We start from the raw sequence: 26129 nt of genomic DNA, 5'->3' as shown, positions 1-26129 counted from the left end.
TAATATTTTTATTTTCCATTTAGGCTCTTAAAGCTGTAGAATTAATAACTTCTATGCTATATGACTCTCAAATAAAAATTTCTAGTTAGTTACATGACAATACATATAGTAAGAAAAAATTAACTTGAATGTGTAGAAAAATTTTCTTTCCATATATGTGTATGTGCACATATGTGTGTAGAGTGAAAACTATATACAGTGAAGACTTACTTAATTTTTTGTTTTTATTTTAGACAGTCCTTCAGAGAAAGAAGATCCAACAAACTACAAATACAACATCCACACAAATGACTAAAATTGGTGTGTATGTATCAAACATGACTGATAAACTTGTAACACCAGGAAAATATTTTTCAGCAGCAGAATACCATGCTCAAAGACTGAAGGCGGTAAGATAACTTTTGTTATGGGCAAATACCAAAACTCAGTTGTTCTCTGTGTGTTTTCCTAAACCACACTAGCTTAAGAAAGAACCCATATGGATGTGCATTACTTTTCATGTGTGCTAAATGAAGTCTTTATCTATAATATCCTTCTGTGACAGCAACCAGAATCCTAAACGTTCCTAACCCTTCGTTTTTTCTTAAGACATCTGAAGCATCTCATGTGTTGCCCTTGGCCGAGTTATTACTAATCTTACTGATTTTTACTGATTATTATCCTTAACACTTTTGTCTCTTGGCTTCAATCCTTGTCAGAGCAGAATTATGCAGGGACCTTTCCTGACTAATTACAACGAAACAGGACAGCAAAGTCTATTTTCTCTGATACTAGTATAGTTTCTAACTCTATTTTATCATTTGCATAGTTTATATATTTTTTCATCTGTTTATTTCCAATCTCTTTGATCTCCTGTAGGAAGCTTAGTTCGATCTACCTTCTAGCATTATTTTTTTATGAGTAAAAATAACCTCAAAGAAGGTGTTTAAATAAGATTTTCTTTTCCAAGTGAGAGGAAGTTTGGAGCTAACCTGTTGTTCTAATGAGATCAGCCCAAGACTTTGAGAGATGAAGCTGCAGTTCAAAGTCAGGTTCACAGATTCTCTGCTTGAAGGAAACTGCACACAGGGTAACCACAGATTTAGCCTCTCATCAGACTTTATCAGTGCATTATTTCAGCAGATGAAGCTTTCCTTTTTTTAGTGTAAACTTATTTTCACTAAACAAAGGAAAAACAGAGTTAGTATAGAGTTTGGAGGGAGCAAAATTTAGGTGGGATTTAAGTGAGGGAGTCTCTTGCTATTCTCAGTGCAAAAGTGTGCCTAAAGGGTCAGCCTCCAGGTGCAGTAGCCTGCAGAGTGGGCCAGGGCCTGCTCCCTCGGCAGCACACAGTTAATAGACTTGTAGAGTGCTGTTTCTTCTCTGAAGCTCTCTCAGCTTCATCACCTGGTTTGTAAATCAAGGCTGCTTCTCCCTGTCAAAGTGACTTAGATCCGCTTGGCAAGAGTGGGATGTTTCATTCTTGCTGATCTGATTTTAAACGGCAGAGTTTCTTCCACTTTATGATTTTAGAGAACAGTTTCTCAGGGAGTAGGAAAGTAGTAGCCACTCAGAGAAAAGGATTGCTATGACATTTATAGCTACAGCGGGTCCTCGGGAGAAAGACTGTTGCCTGTTAACTTTGTTGCTCATTCTGTTAGGGCCCGTTATTCCAGACTGACAGTTTCTCTAATTTCTTGGTCCAAACTAATTCTTACTTAAGTGCTGTACTGGGTTTGGATGGTGGTTTTACAATATCGTCAGGAGCCTTGGCTCAACTCTCCTCATCTCATCCTGAGTTGCTGTGTGACGTGGTGGAATCAGTTGCCTGGTGCTCATCACTATGCTGCATTCTGTGCAGGGAGCAGTGAAAAGTCAGGGGTGCAGGTCCCACGTTCGCCATCTTCAAGGGTTTCTCCTGAAAGCCTCACCCAGTGACTTTCAATTGCATCTCACTGGCCTAAAGTGTGTCATGTGACTATCACTATGGCAAGAGTGTGTGAGAAATGCATTTTTAAAGAAGCACGATGCTTCTCAAGAAAGTTGAAATTTTCTTTGTAAGAGGAAGTAGAAGAGACAGGATGTGAGGTAGAGAAATAGAACGCTCTATGCCACTTTGCAAGTCCAGTAAAATGATATTAAAGGAATAGAAAAGTATAAACATGCAGGGACAAAAAGTGCATGAGAAGAGAGAAGAGTAAAGGATTTTTTTTTTGAAATCATAAAGCAGATGGAGAAGTGCTGACTTACTGGAGCAGAGAGAGGGACAATCTAACTGCCTGCCAAAGGTGGTGGCATCAGGAACCACGTAGATGTGCCCTGTGGAATCTTGGGAAGTGAGTTGGAGCCTCCATGGGAGGTGGGAGTGAGGAGTGAGGAAAGAGGGAGCAGTTAGAAGCCGGGGTAAGGAGTGAGGTTCTGTTTTAGAAGTTCCTTTATCTTCAGAAGTTATCTTTCTATGAGGGCCCAGTTTATTTTATTCTTTAGTTTCTAGAGTTCAAGACTTAGTGTATATTTAAGCATTTCTCATATTAGACCAAGTGGTGTTATGTATGCCTGCTGGTATTTTCACTCATCCTTAGTATCTCATCTGGTGAATTTACTAATCATTCTGGTTTATCCTTTACTGATCTTTCCTTCCTTTTGCATTTCATTAAATAAATAAACTTCTTCCTCTTTTGTTCTTTTATTAGTCAGAAGTAAGTAATCTGTATTTTTTAGTAATTACTAATAAAACTTTTAAAAAACACATCTAATTGTTTTATGGCAAATATGTATATAATAAGGCTATACGTCTTCTCGGTGAGTGGGTAAAGAGCTGTAATAGGCCTGTCTTCAGAGTCTTTCTTCCCTCATTCCTCCCCTCAGGATTTGATCTTTACTCTGCAGTTACAATGTCAGACCTTTGGTTTTACATATATTTACATTGATATATGTGATTTCTTCAAATAAAATGCATTTAGCTTAGTGGGTTTTTTCAATTTTTTTTATTCACTGCTCTAAACTCCCCCCTAGAATTTATTAATTTTGCTGAGATGTATTTCCTAGTAATTCTTTTGAAGATCATGCAGAAAGTAAATAGTCTAAGTCTTTATTCAGTAAACTAAAATACCTTTTTAGTGTGAGTAGGTATAAAAGGTTTATTTGATAAGTTTATTCAATAAACTAAAATAAATTTTTAGTTTGAGTAGGTAAAAAGGTTAGATTCAGACTTATTTCCAGAATTATTTTCCTTCATAACTTTGAAGCTCCATTTTATTAAAAGTCTGATATCAGTTTGATTCTTATTTTTTGTTTCTTCTCTTTTTGGTCTTTTTTTGATGCAAGCTCTCGCTATGCAGTTCAGGCTGGCCTTGAGCTCTGTTGGTCTCAAACTCACAACGATTCTCCTGCCTCAGCCTCCTGAGTGCTAGGATTGCAGGTGTGCGCCACCACGCCCGGCTGTTTCTTCTTTTTAGAACTTTTGGTCTTTTCACTTTATCCTTGGCATTTTGTGATATTACTATGATGCACTGTGACTTGGTAATGGACTCCTTCTGTCTGAGCGCCTGTCTATCTCCCTTTGGAAAAGGTTCTTGTGTTATGTTTTGAGTAATTTAGTACCCAACTTCCTGCATTCTCTTTGGAGTGTCCAGATTCAGTCATATTTTAGAATGTCTGAATTTATTGTTCACATCCCTTATTTTCTTTCATTCTGTCTGATTTTTATGACCTTTCTGTTTGCACTGTAAAAGATTTTCTCACAGGAGTTTTCCTTCATAGGCCTTGTACATGCTCCCAGTGAGACTGTAACAAGGTCCTAGTTCTCTGTTAAAGTTCATTTTCCCCTTCTCCTGTTGTGGTAATGTTCTCTGGGCCACCCATGCAAGACTGCATTTCCGACCCTTCCTTGTCAGGAGCTCTGGACTGTGAGGAGCAAGGGGCAGGGGTGTGAGACACTGCCGGGTGTTGCTTGTAAAGTGGCCTTCGTCCCTTCCCCATCCCCCTGGCTGGATGATGATAAGCGGACCAGCCAAGCAGACAAATCAGTAGGATGAAATTTGTCATCTGTGGCAGAACTTTTCTCCCAGCTCCAAACTGCTTGCCAGTAGTCCCTAGTGTTGTGTGAGAAGGGGAAAATTTGTTATTTAAATATGTTTCGGTGTATTTAAGTTTAACAAATTCAATAGCACTGAAGCTAATATATATTACTTTTTAAATTTCAAAAATAAACATTATGATGCATTTTTTGTTGTTAACTTTTTACAAATGATTGTTTTGTCTGATAGCCTTTTCTCTAAAAATGTTAATTACATCTAGTCTGGTTTATTTTACTTTAGTATAGTGGTTTTAAAGCCCTAGCCTCATTGTCTTGGAGAGCTTGTTAATGCACAGGATTTGGGGGTCCACACCTGCTTCTAATTCATCAGCTCTGGCACGGGTCCTGAGAGTTTGCACAGCTGGTAATTTTCCAGATAATGCTTATATTGCTGCACAGGCCACTACCCTTTGAGAACCACTATTCTAGTACTGTAGTTCTCTTTCAAGCAAGTGTAAGTTCTTCGCTTTGTTGGATGAGGGACGTTTTGTTTTGTTGTTACTTGTCAAATATTTGTTCTTTGTAGGTGTGTGCTTAGAAAATTTGAGATTCTTAATGTCCATTGTGCTAATCCGATGGTTGTAGGATGCCATGCTTGATTTGGGGAGGGATCTACTTTCTGAATAAGCGGTTTCTATCCATCCTCAGGATCACCTGGCCTTCTGGGTCACTGAGCAGTCTTCCCTAGGCACAGATGTTCTGTTGCTGTTCCCTATGTTGTTTTAGAGGAACCTGTCTCTTTTACTTATTGATTGATTCATGATTGATTGGTTGATTGAGTGAGGTACTGGGGACTCAGTGGAAGGCCTTCACACTGAGCTACATACACACCTCTTTTTTAATTTATTTTGAGACAGGGTCTGGATAAATTGCTAAGTTGCTCAAGGCTGGGCTCAAACTGCAATCTCCTCCCTCAGCCTCCCAGAGTGCTAGAATACAGGCATGCACTACCAGGCTTGGTGCCCTTTTGCGTTTTCCAAGCAGTTACCTTGATAGCATCCCTTCTGCCCAGAGTATCCACCAGTTTGTGGCTTACACCAGTCTGGGAGCCATTTCTATTTTTAGCTTGCCATCCCAGTGACAATTAGGCTGTAAATTTCTTCTTCAGTTTATTTTATGTGACTCTTTTCTAGAAGAGATTTCCCAAAACTCTATTCCCAACTTCTCCTCACATATTGTTCTCTAATTATTAGATATTAGGATGAGGGAGAGCAGTGTGTCAACATCTGTCCTATCCTCAGTCTTGGTGCAGCCTCTCCATATTTATTTGTGAGTTTAATAGATAAAAAGACAGGCTGTCAGGTACCTCATGAGCTTTATGAGGGTTTATACTCTACCAATTTAATACTTATCTGCTGAAATGTCTCTTTTACTCAACCTGTCACACACCTACATACTATGTATTTAAGACATACTATTTTGTTTTAAATATATGCCTAAGCTAATGGGAATGAAGATACACTAGAGATAATTATGATTCATAATTAAGATTCATAAGACTTGTATGTTAGGTTAAACACTTTATTTTGTACATACTATTATCACTATTTTACAGAGGAGGGCACTCAACAGAGAGATCGCACCTTATGCCAAATCATACCCCTTTTGGGGAGAGGGAAAACGTAAACTAAGTTGTACTCCATAACCTGTACTTAAATGTATTAACAGCCTCTATGAAGATGCATGTGCTAGATTTCAAAGACAAAGAGCTGCAGTGTGCATCACCTCTGGTTTTCATGTTAGCATCTGTAAGAAACCTGCCATGGAGCTAAAACAAGACTCTCATTACTGTTTTGTTGTTGTTGAGCTGGAAGCAAAGTAATCATTGCTGCCTTCTTTATCACCCGATCACCAAGTTGACAGCGACACTTTTTGTTTCCTTTTCATTTAACACAGGTGATAGTAATACAAACCTACTATAGGCGATGGCATGCTAAAGTCTTCACAGAGGATTTAAGAAGGCAGAAAATGTTGAGGTTGGAGTGGGAAGCAGAGGAAGAACTCAGGAAAGTAAAAGAAAAAGAAGAATGGATGCAACTGGACTATTACCGAAGGCATAATCCGAAAACAAGTGAAGATTTTGAACTTCTTTACAATGCACTGGAACGTAAGTTTGACATAGGTTTTTGCATAAAATATTAACTTTTAAAAATTGTCATGACTAGGACAACAGTTTACTGAAGACACGAAGAAGACTATTATCTTAGGAAGGTGATTTGGGAATCAGGGCTGGAGAATTTAGAAAGATGAATGTTGTCTTATATTTAGGATGGAAATAAAGGCTGCAGTGAAATTGAAAATGCTATTAACAGTGAAGAAATGTGCCCACTGCTGTATGGATCATGCAGCTTTACTATTTTATTTCATCTGCTTCTCCTCCATGTGAGATAAAGAGAGAAAATACGTCTCTCTTGGCTTTTTTATGTTTTTGGCAATTGGTCAACCCAGAGACAAACTGTTGAATACCTCAGTCCAGCAACCTGTCGGTTGTGCTCTTCAGAGGAAGAAGTTGGCAATACCTTTTTAATCTGCCAGTAATAATAATATCAGTAATACTTTATACATTATTTCTTCTAAATCTCTGTGTTGGTCAATGATAAAGTAAAGGTCTCTGTTGCTTGAACGCATCAAGAACCCTTTCCTCAGGGCAATGGCGCACCACTTCCCTTCTTGGGGCCTTGTCTCCCGTGCCCGCTTTCCAGTCTCAGGGTAAATGCCACCTGCCTGAAGGACTTCGTGTTGGCAGCCTATCTTGGATATTCTGTCGTCACCTCATGGCACCCTTTGCACCCCAATGTGTTCATTTATAGCATCACAGTTTATAATAAAACCTCTTTTGTTTAACATTTATTTCTGTCACTGGATTACAAGCTCCAGGGGTATAATTCTTTTATTCTTGACAGTCTCTCTTCATTGCTTGGCTCATGTACCTAACAAATACTGGTAAAATGAGTGACTTGAGGGAGACAGGAGGGAGAGAAGAGTCAGTAAGCAGTTGTTTCCCCTGAATCACCAGAAGCACCTGCTGAAGTGGAAATGACTGAAGTAAGGAGCGATGTTAGGTGTCTGAGCGTGAAAACCCTGGACTCTTGTGAAGATGTAGGATTTTTAAAAATTTCAGATAGCCTCATTTTTTTAGTTGAGCAGGGTCTTATTGTCCAAGGAAAAAAATCTTTAATCTCTCTCTGATTATTCAAAACTTGAACTGTATTTTCTTATATAGTTTTGTTTCTTCACATACTATTTTTTTGTGAGTGCTATGTGTTCTGTTCATTCAGGTCATGATTTCCTCTCTAATTGTATACATTTTTGCTTGTCAGATTTGGGGTCTATTTAAATAGCTATAAGATGATAACCTATCTTGGAGACAATACAATAAAACATTATAACCATTATTCACATATTAATCTGGTAATATACAGCATCAAGTGGCTTGAGGAATGTCTACCGTCATGTAGCCATGTTTGCGGTAGCTTGAAACTGTCTTCTTTTACTTGTACATCTGTTTTCCTGATTCATTTAATCACTTGCCTCTAGGAATACTGTTTGTTTTACTTTAAACTTCACTTCAATTTTATTTTTCCTGTCAAATGATAACAGTGGTCAAGTATCAGTAATTCAGTAGAGGGCGCTGCTAACCAGGTGTCTGTGAAAAGCCCTATGTACAAGTATAAAACTGACATTGTACTTCACTAGACAAGATTGTAGGAATTCAGCAATTGTTGTTATATTGCATATTGTTGCCTGCAGGTTAGTTGTTCAAACTGCCAGATATAGCATGCAAAGTTGGTCAAGAAAAAATTTAAGCTTTAACTGTTCCTTTCAATAAGAAAACAGACATCAGCAGCACAATTATCCCAGCTATCCTTGTATTTACATATATATTTTTCCCTTCTTTCTTTCTTTTCTCCTTTCCCTCATCCCAGTTGTTCCTTCCCTTTGAGCAATTTCTTTCCCTTTCACAATTTTAATGTTTTTTACAATTACTTTTTATTTTCTTTAATTGTTTGATCAATCTTGCATTCTCACATCTGGTAATCTGAGCAGCTTTGTTGACAGTAACAATATGTAGTATAAGAACCATTGTTAATTTCCTGTCACCTTATTTTGAAACCCTGTATTGTTTTTATTGTTTTTGTGTTATTTTGCTTTTGTCTTTGTGATTATTGTTTTGTTATTTTTTTCTCTTTAAAATAAAATTCAAAAAATTAACATTGTGCTGGGGCAGAGCCCAATGAAAATCACATCCCAGATTCATATCTAAGTTAACTACAGGATATAATTGTTATTTTTCTGTTGTTAACAAGCAACAATGTAAAAAAAAAATGCTGAGTGAAACTCTGCCTTTTCCATGTATTAGTGGTCTTACCTAGAACAGGTCACCTACTTCTTCTAAACCACACTTTCTTTATCTATAAAAAGGACACAATAATTTCTAGTACATCTTTTTCATGTAGCTTAATAAAGTAAAAAGAACCCAAAATATTACATTTATGAAAGTACTTAAAAAGTACCAAGATCTACGCATGTGTGAGTTACTTTATGTGGTGTCTTAGTTATTTTCTTATTGCTGGGACAAAATACCTGACACCTAGAAGCTAAAGGAGGAGAGGTTTATTTTAGCTCAGTTTGTAGAGGTTTCAGTCTTTGGTTGTTGGTTCCAAGGCAGAATGACATAGCCAGAGGGGTATCATCCTGCCTTGGATGAAGTTTCTAAGTGCCCCATCTCCTAAAGAAAGCCTGAAATAATTCATGCTGTTGTGTTTATTCTAACCAGTGGGTAACCTGTTCCAGGACAAGCAGTTTATGGTGTGACAAGCAGAGACCCTTCCTTCTTCTTTTCCTTTTTGTTCCACCCAGGCTACAAGCCTATTGGTTGGTGGCACCCACACTAAGGGTGGGTCTTCTCTCTTCTGTAAGTGCATCATCCACATCCAGAACTATGCTAAACCAGTCCGTGGAGTGATCTAGTATCACACACCCATGATATGGCCACCTCCCAAGTCCCACCCATGAGCACATAAGTCTTTGGTGGGACATCTAGATATAAGGCATAACATATGTTAAATAATTTTACACAAAATTTCTGTATTGAAGTAGAACACACGTTTTATATGTCTAAAAATTTTGTATGGAACAAAAAAATTGAAGTTTCTTGTGTAAGGAGATCTTCCAGGTTTTTCCAACTCTAAAGTTATAAATAAAAACACTTAGAATAACTATTTTAAAATTCTATCCAGCGTAGTTTAAATCTGGTTCACATGCTTGTAATTTAAATTGCCCTGTGAGTGTGGATTTTGTAAGTACGATGCTTGGAACTGCTACCCTCTTGTGGCGTATAGTGACAATTACATAGTCTGAAATTAGAATTCGTGAGATGTACATTTTCCTCTGGACAGCTAGTGCTTCAGCCCTAAAAGAAAAATGATATCAATTTAAGAAAATAAATACAACCGTGTAAGATATATCAAAGACAAGGCTATCTCCAGCTAACATTTGATTTTATGACTTTTTCTTATAGCAGTATATCGAGAGTGACACTTTCAACTAGTATGAATTGTCACCAGGACTGGAAGTTGAAGAAAACAGATTCTAAGTGCCCCATCTCCTAAAGAAAGCCTGAAATAATTCATGCTGTTGTGTTTATTCTAAGTTCTTATTATATAAGTGGAATTATTCAGAATTTTTTGTGTCTAGCTTTTAAGATTCAATATTATGTCATGAGACTCATCCATGTTATTGGGTTAGTTCAGACAGTATACCACTGCATGAACACACCACGATTTATTTACCTATTTTACTGTGTGGATTTCTCCTGCCTACCCCACCTCCAGTTTTTTCAAGTAACAAGTAGTGCTGTTACAAATGTCTTTTGGTGGAGATATGTGTACATTTCTCTTAGGTGTAAATCGAGGTTTCGAATTTCTGGTACAGAGGATATAGGTATTGTCAGCTTCAGAGGATCCTGCTCGATCCTTTTCCAGAGATTGTACCAGTTTACATTCCTACAGGAGAGAGTGAAAGTTTAGCTGCTTCATCATCCCCTCCAACTTCTGTCTCTTTCATGGTCGTTTCTGAAGAGTGTGCAGTACTATTCCCCTGCCTTATCTTTTACTGAAATTCCAGCAAAAAATACTTTGAAGTTTAAAAAAAAGTGAAATAAACATTTTCCATCTCTTATATTAAAAAAGGAATTAGTATTTCTTCCTATAACATTTGGGATTCCCCAACTGAAACCATGTAGGCCTGGAGTTCTCTTTGTGGGAAAAATTTTAAACTATAACTTCAAAGTCTTTAATAAGGATAGTGCTGTTCATGTTATGTACTTCTCCTGTGGTGAACTTTGACCAAGTTTATGTATGTATTAAGGAATTTGTGCTTTTACTTAAGTTGTTGAATTTATTAGCATAAAGATATCAACAATATTTCATATCCTTTTGATACTTCTAGGATCTACAGTAATATTATCTAAATTCCTAGTTCTAGTAATTTTGTTTTTTTTCTCTTTTTTTTTTCTAATCAATTTGGCTAAGGATTTATCGATTTTTCTCTTTTATGTTTTCTTAATTTCTATCTTTATTTCCTTTATTATTGCTTCCTTTGTTCTACTTACTTTTGGTTCAATTTACTCTTCCTTTTGTAGTCATATGGTGAAAGCTAAGATCATTGGTCTGAGACTAAGATTTTTTTTCCTTTCCTAACACAGGTGTTTGGTGCTGAAAATTTCCCCCCAGTGTGGCATCAATTGCATCACAAAACTTTTATATGTTGAGCTTTAATTTCTTTTCAGTTCAAAAATACTTTCTGATTACCCTTTTTTGACCCATGGATTATTTTGAAGTATGTTATTTAATTTCTAAATATGTGGGAGTTTTTCAGAGATCTTTCTGTTAGTGATTCCTAACTTTATTGTGGAGAGAGAATGTAATTCTAGATGACTTGCATTCTTTTAAGTTTATTGAGACTTACCAATCAGTATATAGGTTATATTGAAAACTGTTCTGTCTACACTTGAAAAGAATTTACATTCTTTATTTGAGAGGATTAGTTGATAAATTTCAGTTAGGTCAAGCTGGTTAATAGTGTTGGTCAAGTCTATATATTTGCTAATTTGTCATTTCTTTGTTTATCAGTTATTATAAGAAGGGTATTGAAATCTTGGACTATAATTGTAAATTCTTCTGTTTTTCTGTGAAGCTATATCAAATTTTTCTTCATGTGTTTTGACTATCTTATTAGATGCATAAATATTTAGGATTGCTTTATCCTGTTCATGAATTGAGCTTCTCATCATTATGATGTGATTCTTCTTGTCTTTTATAATTTTTTTTTTTGCTGTTAAATCAGTTTTGTTTGATAGTAATACACCTTCTTCAGCTTTCCTTTAATCACTGTTAGCATGGTATATCTTTTCTGGATTTTGTGATTTTTTAAAAACTACTTATGTGTCTTATGTTCAAGATATGTTTCTTTTTAGGCAATAAATACTTAGATCTTACACTTTCTATCAAATCAAATGATCTCTACTTTTTAATTGGAATATTTAGAGCATTTACATTTAATATGATTATTGATATCATAAGATATAAAACTTTTATCTTTTTATATTTGTCTTTCATTAGTTTTAAAGATCTAATTCTATTTAAATATTTATCTATTGACTTTTATGTGTTTATATTTACCCATACTTATTTATTTTTACCCTGCTTTCAATTTCTTTGCCTCTTAAGCCTGAGAATCTATGAACTTTATAATTCTTGATAATTTTTTAAACTGCAGTCTCATTTGAATATCACCTTTTCTCCAGTCTCTCTAGTTATTACCTTTGCCCAATTCCTTCCCTTATTTCTCATTTTATAAACCCTCTTCGGCATATGTTGGATCTTTTCATGCCATTGTGCCTTCCAGGTTGTGCTGAAAACTTTATAATGCAAATGCATGTAAACTGTGTGTGGTGGACAAAATATTGTGTGTTCTGATATTTTTTGTTTAGAAATTGCAAGTTTACATTTAAGAAATTTTAGATTGAGTATGCACATATAGTTGAACTTCAGATTCTGGACGTTAGGTCATTTGTCTAAGAATATAAGGTAAGGAGACAAAATATATTCTTTCAAATGAACTGTCAAGATTTGAATCAGGAGCCTCCTCTTCTCACAGGCAGGGCTTCTGGAGGGTGGCTGAATTGAGTGGGTGATGCATTGTAGCTGAGATGTTGTTAGGAGGTGGGGTGTCTTCAGAAGAGGCAGGTTTCTGGGGTGTGACCTGGAAGGGTCTACCTCCCTCTCCAGCTCTGCTCTGCTCTCTGCTTTCTGACCACCCGGACATAAGCAGCTTCCTCTTCCATGCCGCTACGCCAGGCCCTTTCTGTCTTGGAGCCAGCAGACCACAAATGGGAGACTTCAGGAAGAATAAACCTCTCTTTCTTTGAGTTGCAGGTGTCAGACATTTTGTGTCAGTGATGAGGAAAGTGACCAAGACGTGAACCAATTGTTTACATATTTTTTGTTTTAAAAATATCTAAAAAGTCCCAAGCTTTTGTACCTAAGGATGTGGCTGACTGTATTTGGAGATAGGACTCCAAAGAAGTGATTAGGAAAATGATGTCAAGTGGGTGGGGCTTCACATTCAGTATGACCAGTGTCTTGTGCGAAGAGGAGATTAGGACACAAACATATGTAGAGCAAAGATCACATGAAGACACCGGGGAGTCATCAGAAAGCTGTCACAAGAGAGGCCCAGGGAAACCAACCTGGTGATGAGGTCACTGGCAACTTGACCTAGAACTGAGGAAATTTCTGCTGTTTATACCACCTGTGGCCACAACTCCAGCAAATTAATGTAACATTTCAAGTTTTTGTTTGTTTTTATTATTATCCCTAGGGAACATTGTATATTACGGTTACATAATATCATTTCTGTATAGTTCCAGAAACTGTCACGTCAGATGTGAAATGAATTTTGTTCGGAGGTTTCTGTTCTTTGATGTTTCTATCCCTTGTTAGTAGTTGGGATATAGTATTTCTGTCTTGACATGCTCTATCCTTTACCATAGATTTACTATCTTCATCTAATTAAGAATTTTATTGGCATGAAGTACATTATATTAATTTCTAATTAGCTTGGTTGGGTTGATTCTTTTAATATATCATATTAATAACATAACAACTGTAAAATATATGTATGTATTATATATGTATATATTCAGATTTATCCAGAATTTAAGTTTTTATGTAAGAGACAGGTATAATGGTCTTTGAGGTTTCCATAATATCTTAAATAATAACCTACTGGCCTAGGTTTATTACTGATTCTAAAGGTTTCTGATGTAAAACTGATGTATAAAATAGGCTCACTTACATGATTCAACTTTTCTTTGTTTTTTTTGGAGAACATTTATATAATCCTACAACATAAGTATTCACAGTTATTATTTCCACAAGCAAGCAATTTTTCCCTTCATTAATGAACTGCCTTTTGGTGTACAGATTTTGTCATATTTCTTAAAGTTCTTTTGGTTGGTAAAGCTACCTTGAAATAACAAACTCATCAATCACAGATTTCCTGAACTTTCATAATATAACTTAGCTTTTAAATTTATAAATCCTCTTGCTGAGCAGATCAAGCTGTACACTGTTTGAATAATGTATTCGTGATAAAGGACAGAGAGGATTCTTATGAAGAACATGACTGGCAAGTCCTTGACCAGATCAGGATGATTTCAAATTGAAATTTGAGAGGAGAGAGAAACACCATGGAAAAACTATAAAACTAAATAGCATGAAAGGCAGTGGTTATGAAAGGAGGGTCAAAAACAGCACTGCTGCTTCAGAGATCTGTCTTCTAATTACAGAGACTGATGTGAAAGCCCAAAATTTTAATAACAGGCAAATACCTTTCTAACTATATAAATTTATATGAACTTAGTATGTTCTGAAATATCCCTGCAACCTGATGAGAGAGTAATCAAGTCTGCAGTGCTATAGTGGGAGAATACATATATTTGATTGAGTTGTCTCTAGTTGAATACAAGGTGACCATAGCCTTACATCAAAGGGAGATGTATCCAAAGGAAGTCTTTAAACTAATGATGAAAAACGTTGGGCTTTGGGGTGATGATAAAAAAGAAGAGAAGTGGAAGTTCCATTCATGCAGATTTTACCATGTGTCCCAGTAGGAAGAGGAAAGGAAACAGGTTAGTTTCTTCAAGAAGAGACTGTGTCATTCTCACTTTTGTATGCGCCATGCAGTCTTGTACAGTTCCTGTCACACGATGATTGCTCACAGATTGTTGAGCACTTTGAGTTGACAAAGAAGTGATAGAGTTGTGACAGGTATAATAATCACATCAGGGAAACAGGCTTTTAAAACACAGAGAGAAATGGGTTTGATTCTATGCCCACAGTGCGGACCACAAGACCCTAAAATATCATTCAGACAGTACAATAATAAATTATCTCCATGGAGAAGGAGAATTGGATGACCAGTTACGTAAATGTGCCCTTCTAGTAGTAAATCAGCAGACAAGTTCACATTACAAAGATCTGTGCGCAACTGAAAGGATGGCCTGGATTTTGGGAGACGGGATGGCAGTGGTTGTGAGCATGAGCAACAGAGTTAGACATCCTAAGTTTGAGTCCTGGATCTATCATGTATTAGTTGTGTGACCTTGGAAAGCACACAGCCTCTTTCCCTTAATTTCTGTTTCTGTGAGATGGGGCTATGAGCACCTGCTTCATTGGCTTGTCAAGAGATTCAAATGAGTTTCATGTGCATAAAATGCTTGGGTCAGGGCCTTGCACATGGCATGCTGTGCTGCATGATATTTGTTGTTATATTGTTGCATAATTTAATTAGAAAAAAGGGGACTAAGCATTGGGGAGAAAAGAGGAGATAGTAGTAAATGGTACAGCTGAAAGCAAGACATTTTTCTGTAGTGCACCCATAAGAATAAAAAGGAGATGAAAGCATGTTCTGGTTCCACCTTGAAATCATGGTTTCTCTATCAATTAGGAGAGAAGAGACTGGGAGCTCTGTAAACAGAAGGCTGATAGAGTGAGGCCAGAGCATTTGATATATTCTGGGATGAGGACATCTTGAAAGAACCCAAAGATGTTGTCTTAGTTACTTTTCTCATTGCTGAGGTGAAATACCCAACACCCAAAGTTTGAAAAGGAAAGGTTATTTAGCTCATAGTTTGCAGAGGTTTCAGTCTATAGTTAGCTAGCTTCAAGGCAGGGGTCATGGCAGAGGGACACTGCAGAGGAGAAACAGTTCATGGCAGGCAGAGGGCAGCAAAGCAGAAGGCAGCATGCAATGAAGTAGTGAAGCAGCGACAACAGCAGCCCTCATTCTGTCCCTTGTATTCTATCCAAGCTACCCGACTTTTGGGCAGGTAGCACTCCAACCCAGGGCGGGGCACTGCACCCCTAATCCTAGCATCTCACCATGAACAAATCCCAGCATCACATCCTTAACCCCAGCATCACACACCCTAAATCCAGCCATCTCTGAAAAGCCCCACCTATGACTGCATGAGGTTTTGAGGGGACATCTAGACCATCTAGACACAAGCCATAACAGATATGTCAACCTTTATGTAGAAAAAGGAATCTATTTCCCAGGGGGAGGAACCTCTGATATTCCTATCTTGAAGTTTAAGGCCAGAGGATGCGCTGAAAATTCAAAACTAAGGTTGCACCTTGTGAGGCAGATAATAGAAGAGGCGGATGGAAAGTGTGGCACATAGGCATTTTCAGGAATAGTTCTGAAGATCCAAAAGAACTTGGAATGAACTGAAGCTTATAATAAATGTCAAAGACTACAATGACGTTTTGAAATGCTTGCTCAGAATAAAAACTAGTAGACCACAGTTCCAACCTCTGAGTACTGCAGATTTGTTGCAGAACTCTTCTACTTCCTTAGTTGGGTTGATCTGTAAGTATTTAATTTTTTTGTGTGCTATTAATGAATGGCATTTTTTCTTGATTTCTTTCTTAGTGGGTTCATTATTAGCCACACAAATACTATTGTGTAGTAGTTTTGTATGTACATTACTGAATTTGGTTATTAATTCTAAGAGTCTTTTGATGGAGTTTTGGGGTCTTTTATGTATAGAAGCTTGTCATCTGTAAATAATGAGAACTTGACTTCCTCCTTTCCTATACATTTCCCTTTTATTTCTTTTTTCTTGCCTACTTGCTCTTGCTAAAATTTCGAGTACTATATTGAACAAGAGTCTTGATAGTGGACATCTTTGTCTTGTTCTTGATTTTCAAGGCAAAGATTTTAGTTTTACCCCCATTTAATATGATGTTGGTAATAGGCTTGTCATAAATGGCTTCTATCAGATTGAGATGAGGTCCTTCTATATTTATTTTAATCTTGTTTTTTTATCATGAAAGGAGGTATTTGGTCAAAGGCTTTCTCTGCATCTACTGAGATGGTCACATGGTTTTTGTCCTTGCTTCTATTTACTGGTTTGTGTATGTTGAATCATCCTTGTATTTCTGGGAGGTGTTAAGCTTTTAATAAAATGAGTTTATTCAAATATGGTTCTTTGGCATATTATGGTTTAGTCTTAAGTTATATTCCATGGACACCATCTTTACTGATAGTAACCAATGCTTTAAAATATCCTACACATTTTTATTATGTGGCACACTGATTTGAGTACAGAGCAAGTGTAATTACTTTATCACATTTGTGATAAAGAGTGTGGCCTCTGTTCCAACTTTGCAGCAGACCTGAATGGCTGGAACTGCCCGCTGCCTGTACTCCTTTGACAGATATTCCTTAAGGGAGAGTTTGTGCACACCCACGGCTGCGGCAAAACCCATGCGGTGTTTCTTTTTGACGCTGAGGAGCGTGCACATGTACTTGGAGGCATAATTTGACATAATTGGTACTGGTTGCTGTTTGTTTCACTTTATCTTTATTGTTTTAAGTCTTTCTGATTCCATTTGGTTTTTTTTCCCCTCTATACATCAGGTGTATGATATGAATAGTTCTACTTACGTAAAATTTTGCCTATTGACTTTTATTAGGATGTAATGGTAAAAATGCTCTGTAAAAGCATGGGGCTTTAAAAACTCAATTTTTTCATGTTACTGTTCTAGTCTGGCGGCAAGAAGAACTTACACGCATTAACCAATGTCTTACTGGAGCTGAAAGGAAAGCTGCTTTATGCGAGCTTCTGGAAAAAGAAACCCAGATAATTGCTTCCATTGGGAGACATAGATACATTGCTTGTACGGAGAACCAGGAAGAAGTAATACAAGCTTTTATGGATAAGGTTAGTGAAATAACTACTATTTAAAATATGAACGTAGCCTCAGTTTAACAATGTGGAATAAAGATCCAAAGGAGGCACAGTGTAAAAATTTACACGAATTTTGTTTAGCATTTTGATAACATTTCCTTACATTCTACATGTTTATTCTTTTGGTATAGCTGTAGATTTTAACTACAGCCAAGAGTAAAGATTTGATAGTAACATGAAGTTCATTTCTTCTTAAGTAAAGGCATTTGGCCATAAAAGTAAAGATGGAGACACTTTCCTTGTGACTTATGAGCTGCACACTTGGATAAAATGCAGAGTATTAAAGTCACGAAAGGTCAGGGGCTGGTTGCTGTAACAGTGAGCAACCTGCGGAAAACGGTGAGAGCCCGGTGTTTCCGCTTTCACTTGCTGCACCATTAACTGATTGGAGATTTTTAGCCAAAAACATGTATGATTATCAAAGACCGTGAAAACATACAATTAAAGGAAAAACTGAAGTAATTACCCTTTTGTGGTCAAAACTGCCTGTTTGCTATTGAGTAGCCTGTTTCCATAGTAACAAATTTCCTTTTATAAACCTGATCTTTCCAAACAATTAAAGGCCAATCCAGCCTGAAGAAAAGGATGCAGTTCCCAAAGACATCAGACTGTAGCGATTCTAGTTCTGTGCATCTTACTCTTTCAGGGCATTTGTTATCACAAATCACTTTTTGATACCTTAGATACCCTTCTCTCATCTTGCTTATATACTCTGCTGTTTGCAGTTATCTTTGCCTTTAACTGCGGTGCAAGTTCCATATCCGTTCCTCAGAAGCTCCCCAGTGATATACACAATTTCCTACTGTGATTGTTTTGGATATCCCGGGAGCTCACCTTGAGGTGGTAACACAGCGCTGACATATCATCTCACCATCTCTTGCCCCCTCACCTCCACGCTGATCCTACTGTGTAGCACCCACATATAACCTATTTCTGTGAATGTTTCATCCTCCACTCAGTTGTTCCAGAAGAAAACCTGGGCTTTATTCTTGGTTTCCCATCTGCCCATCAACCTGTTTTATTTTTTTCCTGTTCCTTGAATATTTCCTTAATTCTTTACTTCTTCCTTTGCAAAATTAGTATCACTGATTTCAGGAAAAGCATCGTGCGTGGCATCTGGAAGACCTTCCCGGTATCAAATGTGAGATGCGGCTACTCTTGAATGTCTGGGGAGTGCTCTGGGTTCCTCCAAAGTGTGAGGATGGGAAGAGGATTTTGAGGAACTGCTGTAGGGAATTTCTCATGTCTCCCTGTTTTCCCTGGGAGAATGTCATGGACAGACCTTGCACTTTCTTACCTTGCATGTGTGAGATCAACACTCATTTAATTGAACTGGGATTTCTTTCTCATCCAGATTATTTTATTTTTCCATATTGAATAATTATTTTTTGGTAGCATAGTTTTACATTTATTAAAGATAGGAAAATAATCAGGCTTTGCAGAGCAAATTCCGCCAAGAAAAAGTAAGAAAAGTATACTCTTAGAAGAGAGAGTGACCTACAGTGAGAAACTGCAGTAGCTCGGAAGGCTGAGGCAGGAGAATTGTTGTAAGTTTGAGACCAGCCTGGGCTACAAAGTGAGCTCAAGGGCAGCCTGAACTGCATAGCAAGACCTGTCTCAAAAAGACAAAAAAAAAAAAAAAAAAAGAAAAGAAAATGCAGTAGCAAAGGGCACAATGTTGACTATTCTTTATTTTAAAGAGAAAAATATAACAATAAAACAGAGTTTCAGAGCAGGTTAATAAGAGAGTTACAATAATTAATATATTACATATTGTCTTTGTAATAGTTATTTAGAGTACAAAATATAGGCATAGTCTTGTGTACAAATAGTATTCGCACTAACCTTACTTTTCAGTGAACTAAGAGAAACTAGCTGTAGAACTGTCTTAACTGTCTTGTGTATAAATATATTGTTTTCTTTTTCCCTCACTTCTTTCCCCCTTTCCCCATCACAGTTTGTCTTTTCTTTTGAACAGTTTCTTCCCAGTTCATAATATCTATCATATATTATGGATCATATTTACTCATTCAGTTTCTCACACTAGTGAGATCATACAATGTTTACACATGTGGGTCTGATTTATTTAACTTATGGCTATAGTCTTGAGTTGTATCCATTTGCCTATGAAAATTTCTAGTGTTTCTCTTCTTTATGGCTGAGTAGTACTCTATTATTAAAAAAACCACATCTCTTTTATCCATTCCTCAACTGATGGGCATCTAGGTTGCTTCTAAGCTTTAGCTATTGCAGATTGTGCTGCTGTAAACATGGGTGCATATATATCGCTGTGGTATGATATTTTAATTCTTCTGGGAAGGTACCCACAAGGGGAATAGCTAGGTTGAATGGAACCTCTAATCCTTGTTTTTAAAGGAATCTACAGACTGATTTCCACAGTCGTTGCACCAGTCTACACTCCCAGCAGCAACAGTGGTGAAGGGTTTGTTTTCCCCCACAGCCCTGCCAGCACTTGTTATCAGCTGATATTTTGATGGCAGCCATTTTCTCTGGGGTGAGATGGAATCTCAGTGTTGTTCTAATTTGCATTTCTCGAATGACCAGGGATGTTAAACATTTTTTCATGTATTTATTTGCCATTTGTATTTGTTCATCTGAGAAGTGTGTATTCATCTCAGATGCCTATTTTTGGATTGGGGTTTTGAATTTGAGAGTCTGTTTTGTTTTCAATTATTTATATGTTCTAGATATAAGTCCTTTGTCTGAGGGACAGCTGGCTATAATTTTTTCCCACTCTGTGAATTATCTCTTCATTCTGTTGATTTCTTTTTTTGTGCAAAAGCTTTTTAATAAGGTGAGATCCCATTTGTTGATTCTGTGTAATATTTCCCTTACAGTATGGGTTTTGTTCATGAAGTCTCTGCATACACCTATGTCTTTAAGTTTTTTACCTACTTTCTCTTCCAGTAAATTTAGTGTTTCCATTTTAATATTTAGATCTTTGATCCACTTTGACTTTAGTGCATGGTGATAGACACGGGTCTAGTTTTAGTCTTTGGCATGAGGAAAGCCAGTTTTTCCAGCACTATTTATTAAAGAGACTGGCTTCCTTCCCCTGCACATGTTTGGCTCCTTTGTCAAAGATAAGGTGACTGAGTGTGTTTGGGTTGTGTCTGGATCTTCTATTCTGTTCCACTGATCCTCAGGCCTATTTGTTTTGCCAGTATCATGCTGATTTTATCACAGTAGCTTTGTAGTATAATTTCAGATTGGGGATTGTGATGTCCCCTGACTTGTCCTTGTTGCCTGGAATTGCTTTTGCTGTTCTAGGTCTCTTCTGGTTCCAAATGAATTTTAGGAATGTTTTCTCTAGATCTGTGAGGTATGCTAATGGGATATTGGTTGGAATTGCATTAAATCTGTATGGCAGTTTGGGGAGTATGGCCATTTTTACTATATTGGTTCTTCCTACCTAAAAGAAGGGATATCTATTTTCTGATATCCCCTTCAATCTCCTTTTTTAGGGGAATGTAATTTTCACTGTACAGATCTTTTGCAACCTGTTTTTAGATTGATTCCTAAGTATTTCATTTTTTACATGCTGTTGTGAGGATATGCTTTCCCTAACTTCTCTCTCTGTGAGTTTGTTGTTTGTGTACAGGAATGCTATTGATTTTTGAGTGTTGACTTTGTATCTCATTATACTATTGAATTTGGATATTAAAATTACAAGTTTTTTGGTGGAGATTTTGGGATCTTCTATGTAGAGTGTCATGTCATCTGCAAATAATGACAATTCAACTTCTTCCTTTCCTATCTTTATTTCTTCTATTTTTTTCTCTTGTCTAATTGCTCTAGCTAATATTTTCAGAACTATATTGAATAGGAGTGTTGATAGTGGACATCCTTGTCTTGTTCCTGATTTTAGAGTGAAAGCTTTCAGTTTTTGACTCTTAATGTGATGTGTTAGATGTTGGTTTGTCATAGATGGCTTTTATAAGACTGAGGTAAAGACCATCTGTTCCAGTTTTCTGTAGGGTTTTTGTCATGAATTGGTGCTGTACTTTGTCAAATGCTTTTTCTTCATCTATTGAGATGATCCTGTGATTTTTGTCTTTGGTTCTGTTAATATGGTGTATTACATTTATTGATTAGCATATGTTGAACCACTCCTATATCCCTGGGATGAATCCTACATAGTAGTGATATATCATCTTCTTGATGATTTGCTGCATTCTGTTTGCCAGTATCTTATTAAGGATTTTTACATCTATGTTCATTAGGGAGATTGGCCCATAGTTTTCTTTTTTGGTTGTATTCTTCTCTGGTTTTGGAATCAGGATAATACTTGCTTCCGGAAATGATTTTGGAGCTATTGCTTCCCTTTCAATTTTTAAAAGAGTTTCAGCATTAGTGGCACAAATTCTTTAAATTTCTTGTAAAATTTAACAAGGAATTTGTCAGGGCTTAGTATTTCTCTCTTGGCAAATTTTTAATTACATTTTCAAATTCATTGGTTGATATCCACTTATTTAGAATTTTTGTGTCTTCTTAATTTAGTTTCAGCAATTAAGTTGTACATAGGGATCTGTCCATTTCTTCTGTGTTTTCCATCTTCTTAGAACATAGCTTCTCATAGTAGGTACTGATGATCTCCTGGATTTCTTGGGATCTGTGTGATTTCCCCTTTTTCATTCCTAATTGCTTGAATTTGTATTTTTTTGTTTCTTCCTTTTGATGAAGATGGTTAATGGTTTACCAATTCTATATATTCTTTCAAAGAACCAACTTTTCAATTCATTGATTCTTTGTATTATTTTCTTAGTCTCTATTGCATTAATTTCGGTACCTATCTTTGTAACTTCCTTCCTTGTATGAGCTTTGCGTGTGATCTGTAGAAGTTTGAGGCTCAACATTAGGGTGTTTATTTGAGTTTATTCTATTTTCCTGATGTGTGAGTTCATCAGTATAAATTTCTCTCAAAGGACTGCTTTCATTATGTCCCATAAGTTTTCCTATGTTGTATCAGTATTATTGTTTAATTGTGTACACTGTTTAATTTCATATTTAATTTCCTTTGTTACTTATTGAATATTCAGAGGGTACTGTTTAATTTTCATGTGTTTATGTATGTAGTTTTTGTGATTTCCTTTGTGGCTGATTTCCAGTTTCATTTTGCTAAGGTTAGATAGCATGTATGGGATGATTTTGATTCTTCTACACTTAGTTAAATGTGTTTTATCATATAATATATGGTCTATTTTGGAGAACATCCATGTGCAGCTAAAAAGAATGTGTATTCTGATGTTTTGGGGTAGAACACTCTGTAGACATCTACCAAGTCCATTTGTTCACAGGCTTGGTTTAATTCTAATTTTTTTTGTTGATTTTTTGTCTAGTTAATCTGCTTGTTTGTGAGAGTGGGATATTAAGTCCCCCACTACAATTCTGTTAGTGCTTATTTGGTTTTTCATGTCTGTTAATATTTGTTTTACGTAGTTAGGTAAATCTGTGTTTCATGCATAAATATTTATGATTGTTATCTCTTCTCCTTATTTTCCCTTAACAAGTATGTAGTGACTTTCTTTGTTTCTTTTGATCAGTTTTGCCTTGAAGTTTGCTTTGTCTATAAATAGAATAGCTACACCAGCTTTTCTTCTGGGTTCCTGTGGCATGGAGAATTGTTTTCCATCCCTTGACTTTTAGTCTGTGTATTTTTTGGTGGGTTAAATGTGTTTCTTGAATGCAGCATATTGTTGGATCTTGCTTCTTGAAGCATTCTGCCAGTCTCTTTCTTTTGATTGGTGAGTTGAGACCATTAACGTTGATGGTTATAACTGATACATATTGGCTTTTCTTTTTCCTGTTGTTTTCCTGTTGTTTGTTCCCTGTCTTTCTCCTCTGTTTAATTGCTTGCCCTGCCTGGAGGCTTCTTTCTGTGTTTGTGGTCTTTGTTATCTCTTTCTAATATGTCTTTCAGAGCATTCTGTAGAGCTGGTTTGGTGGTTGTAAATTTCTTCAGTTGTTCTTGGTCATGGAAATATTTTATTTCTCCATCAATTTTGAAAGATAGTTTTGTGGGGTACGTCAGTCTGGGTTGAAGATTGTTTTCCTTTAGGGCTTGAAATATGTCACTCCAAGCTATCCTTGTTTTGAGAAGTCTGCTGTGATTCTGAGGAGCTTTCCCTTATAGGTGATGTTTCTTTTCTTTAGCTGCTTTTAATATTTTGTTATTGTGCTGAATTCCTGCAATCTTGATTATTATATACCTTGTTGTAGATTTATTTCGATCTTGACTATTTGGATTTCTATATGCTTCATTTATTTGTGAGGCAAGTTCTTTATTCATGTTTGGGAAGTTTTCTGCTATTATTTCTGTGCAGAGGTTTTTAATGGCTTTTGCACTTTCTCCAACTTTCTCATTGATTCCAGTCAATCTTATGTAGTTTTTCTTAGGTTCATTCTGTACCTATTGGATTGCTTTTTCATAGTCTCTTGCTGTTTTTAATATATCTTTCATTTCCTGGTCATTAGTTAAGTTCTTGTCCTGTAGATTTGATAGTCTATCCTTGCCTTCATTCAGTCTGCTGCCTATACTTTCAGTGGAGTTTCTAATCTCTTGCATTTCTGTTTGAATCTGTTTCATTGATATTACTTGTCTATTTGGCATTCATGGTTTTCATCATTTTCCTTAGCTTTTTTATTTGTTTATTTGTGTCTGCTTTAATGTCTTTCATTTTGGTAGTCATTTCTTTTTGCACCTTAGGGATGATTTTTATGGCCTCTTCCATTTGTTTTTTCACTTCTGCTTCTACAATTTCAGAGAATTCCATTTGTTGGCTTCCAATTTCCTCTGTCTCTTTGTGCTATGGACTTGTGCTAGGTGGGCTGGGCATTTGGGATTGCATTTTGCTTCCTCATCTTGTCATCTTCTATTTTCTATTTTATTTTGTTTTCTGTGTTGATGGTTGTAGATTTCTTATGTTAGAAAGCCTTACCACTGGTGTTAAGTTTTTTCTAGGAATTTTCTTATTCCTATGGATGTCTTCTAGATATAAGTAGTTCTTGGTCTTTATTTCTATCCCAAGAACCTACTCTCCTAATGTATTAGGATTGAGGAGTTGCTATCTATTTGATTTAGGGCCCATTCCTATGGTACTGGACTATGGTGATGGTTATCACTCCTTACAATTCCAGTGTTGTCATATGGGGGAAAACTGGTTATAGCATGTACGACATCCTGGTTAAAGTAGTTCATTTGGCAATAACAATAGACTCAAGTACATCCTGGCTATTGACAAACTGGTAACTATTAGCCTGATATCTATAACAGTAGGAGGAAGGTCTACAGAAATATAATATAATCCAACTTATACAAGGAACTTTTATGCAATGATTTTCCACTTAATAGAGTGATTTTACCCTATGTTAAGGGTGGGGAGCAGGAGAATGAGGCTGGGATGGAGAGATGAATAAGGTTAAATATAGTAGGAGCAAGGCTGAGTTCACAGGATGATCATCCAGGTTTTGGGTAACTGTAGGACACAGGAGGGAAGGATTGTAAGAGAAGGCCTAGGAGTTTTGAAGTGAACCCAAAAGAGAAGAAACAATATTTGCTCACATGAATGTATCCTAAAGTCATGCGAGATAGTTGACAAAAGAGAGGAAGAGGATGAGTAGAATAAAACCAAAAGAAAGGTTAGCAGTCACCTGTTGGCTCACATTGTTACTGTTGCATGCTATATTTCCATGCTTCTAGTTCTGCCTGTCCATTGTGTGTACCTTAGCCAGGGTCCTCTGTGTCACTGGCATTCCCAAAGGCATCTGGGGCCCTGAGTCCCACCAGTGGGGGGAGAGGAACCAAACTCAGATTCCTCTCACCAGCTGTGTTGTCTGGGGCAATGGAGCTCCGTATTGAACTATGGTCTCTCAAATTTTACTGTCCAGTTTCCTCTTCTACCATCCATTTGACTGCCATAGAGGACTCATTAAATACACCTCTGATCCTGTCTCTGCCTACTGCCTGGAAGGATAGTGATTTTCATGATCTATTCTATGTACCCATCTTTCATCCCATTGTTGTTTGTGTCATCTTTCCTTGCACACTACATGTGCTTTGCTCCAGGGGTGCTAAATTACTCTGAGGTTCCCAGAAGACCATGTGCTCTTGATGCTTTTGTATCTGTGGTTATCTCTACATGAAATATCCTTTCCGTGCTTCCTCAGTAGCCAGCTGCTCATGTTTTAGAGTAAGCTCAGATTCCTCTTCTAGGGGTTAGGCACAGATCCTTCTACTCTAGCCTGAACTGTGTGCTTTCAGGGGACTTTGTCTTATCTCTGGTTTTGTATGCACTGGTCATTTTAAATTGTTTCTATTAAATGTCTAAATCCTAGATTCTAAACTTTTTAAAGCAAGAGGAATTTTTCATGTCTCCATCTTTATATCTCAAAGTATTGATACATGCTTTTGGAGGAAAAAAAGGAAAGAAAAATAAGGGACAGATACAATGTTGTGTAATTTTATATTCCAAATATCATCAAGAAATTACATGATGCTGATGCTGTCATTTGGAATCTTTTAATACTTTAATTCTGAGAAAGAGGACTCAACTGTAGGGAAGCCATAAATTCATAATGTTCAAAGTCATATTTCAAACTAAACTCATTCCATCAGCAAGTTGCTTTATCTTGCATCCATACCCTTGCATTGATACCCTTCTTTTATGCTTGTCTCAGTTATTCAGGAGAAGTATATATATATTTTTGGTGTTGGAAATTGAACTCAGGGCC

General features: G+C 36.7%; 1 protein-coding gene across 1 annotated transcript in view; it reads left to right on the top strand.

Moving 5' to 3' along the window:
* Positions 1–26129, top strand: part of Iqub (IQ motif and ubiquitin domain containing) — a 71083-nt gene that overhangs the window by 18843 nt on the left and 26111 nt on the right. Inside the window, exons 6-8 of the mRNA XM_005402325.2 lie at positions 234–389; positions 5954–6164; positions 17176–17351. Coding sequence (XP_005402382.1) covers positions 234–389; positions 5954–6164; positions 17176–17351 — 543 coding nt within the window. The remainder of the gene's footprint in view (positions 1–233; positions 390–5953; positions 6165–17175; positions 17352–26129) is intronic.

The sequence above is a fragment of the Chinchilla lanigera genome, unplaced genomic scaffold (assembly GCF_000276665.1).
Source record: "Chinchilla lanigera isolate Chin_1 unplaced genomic scaffold, ChiLan1.0 scaffold00078, whole genome shotgun sequence".
In the NCBI taxonomy this organism is placed as follows: domain Eukaryota; kingdom Metazoa; phylum Chordata; class Mammalia; order Rodentia; family Chinchillidae; genus Chinchilla; species Chinchilla lanigera.
Note: the sequence above shows the minus strand (reverse complement) of the source record. Positions and strands in the feature narration are given on the sequence as shown.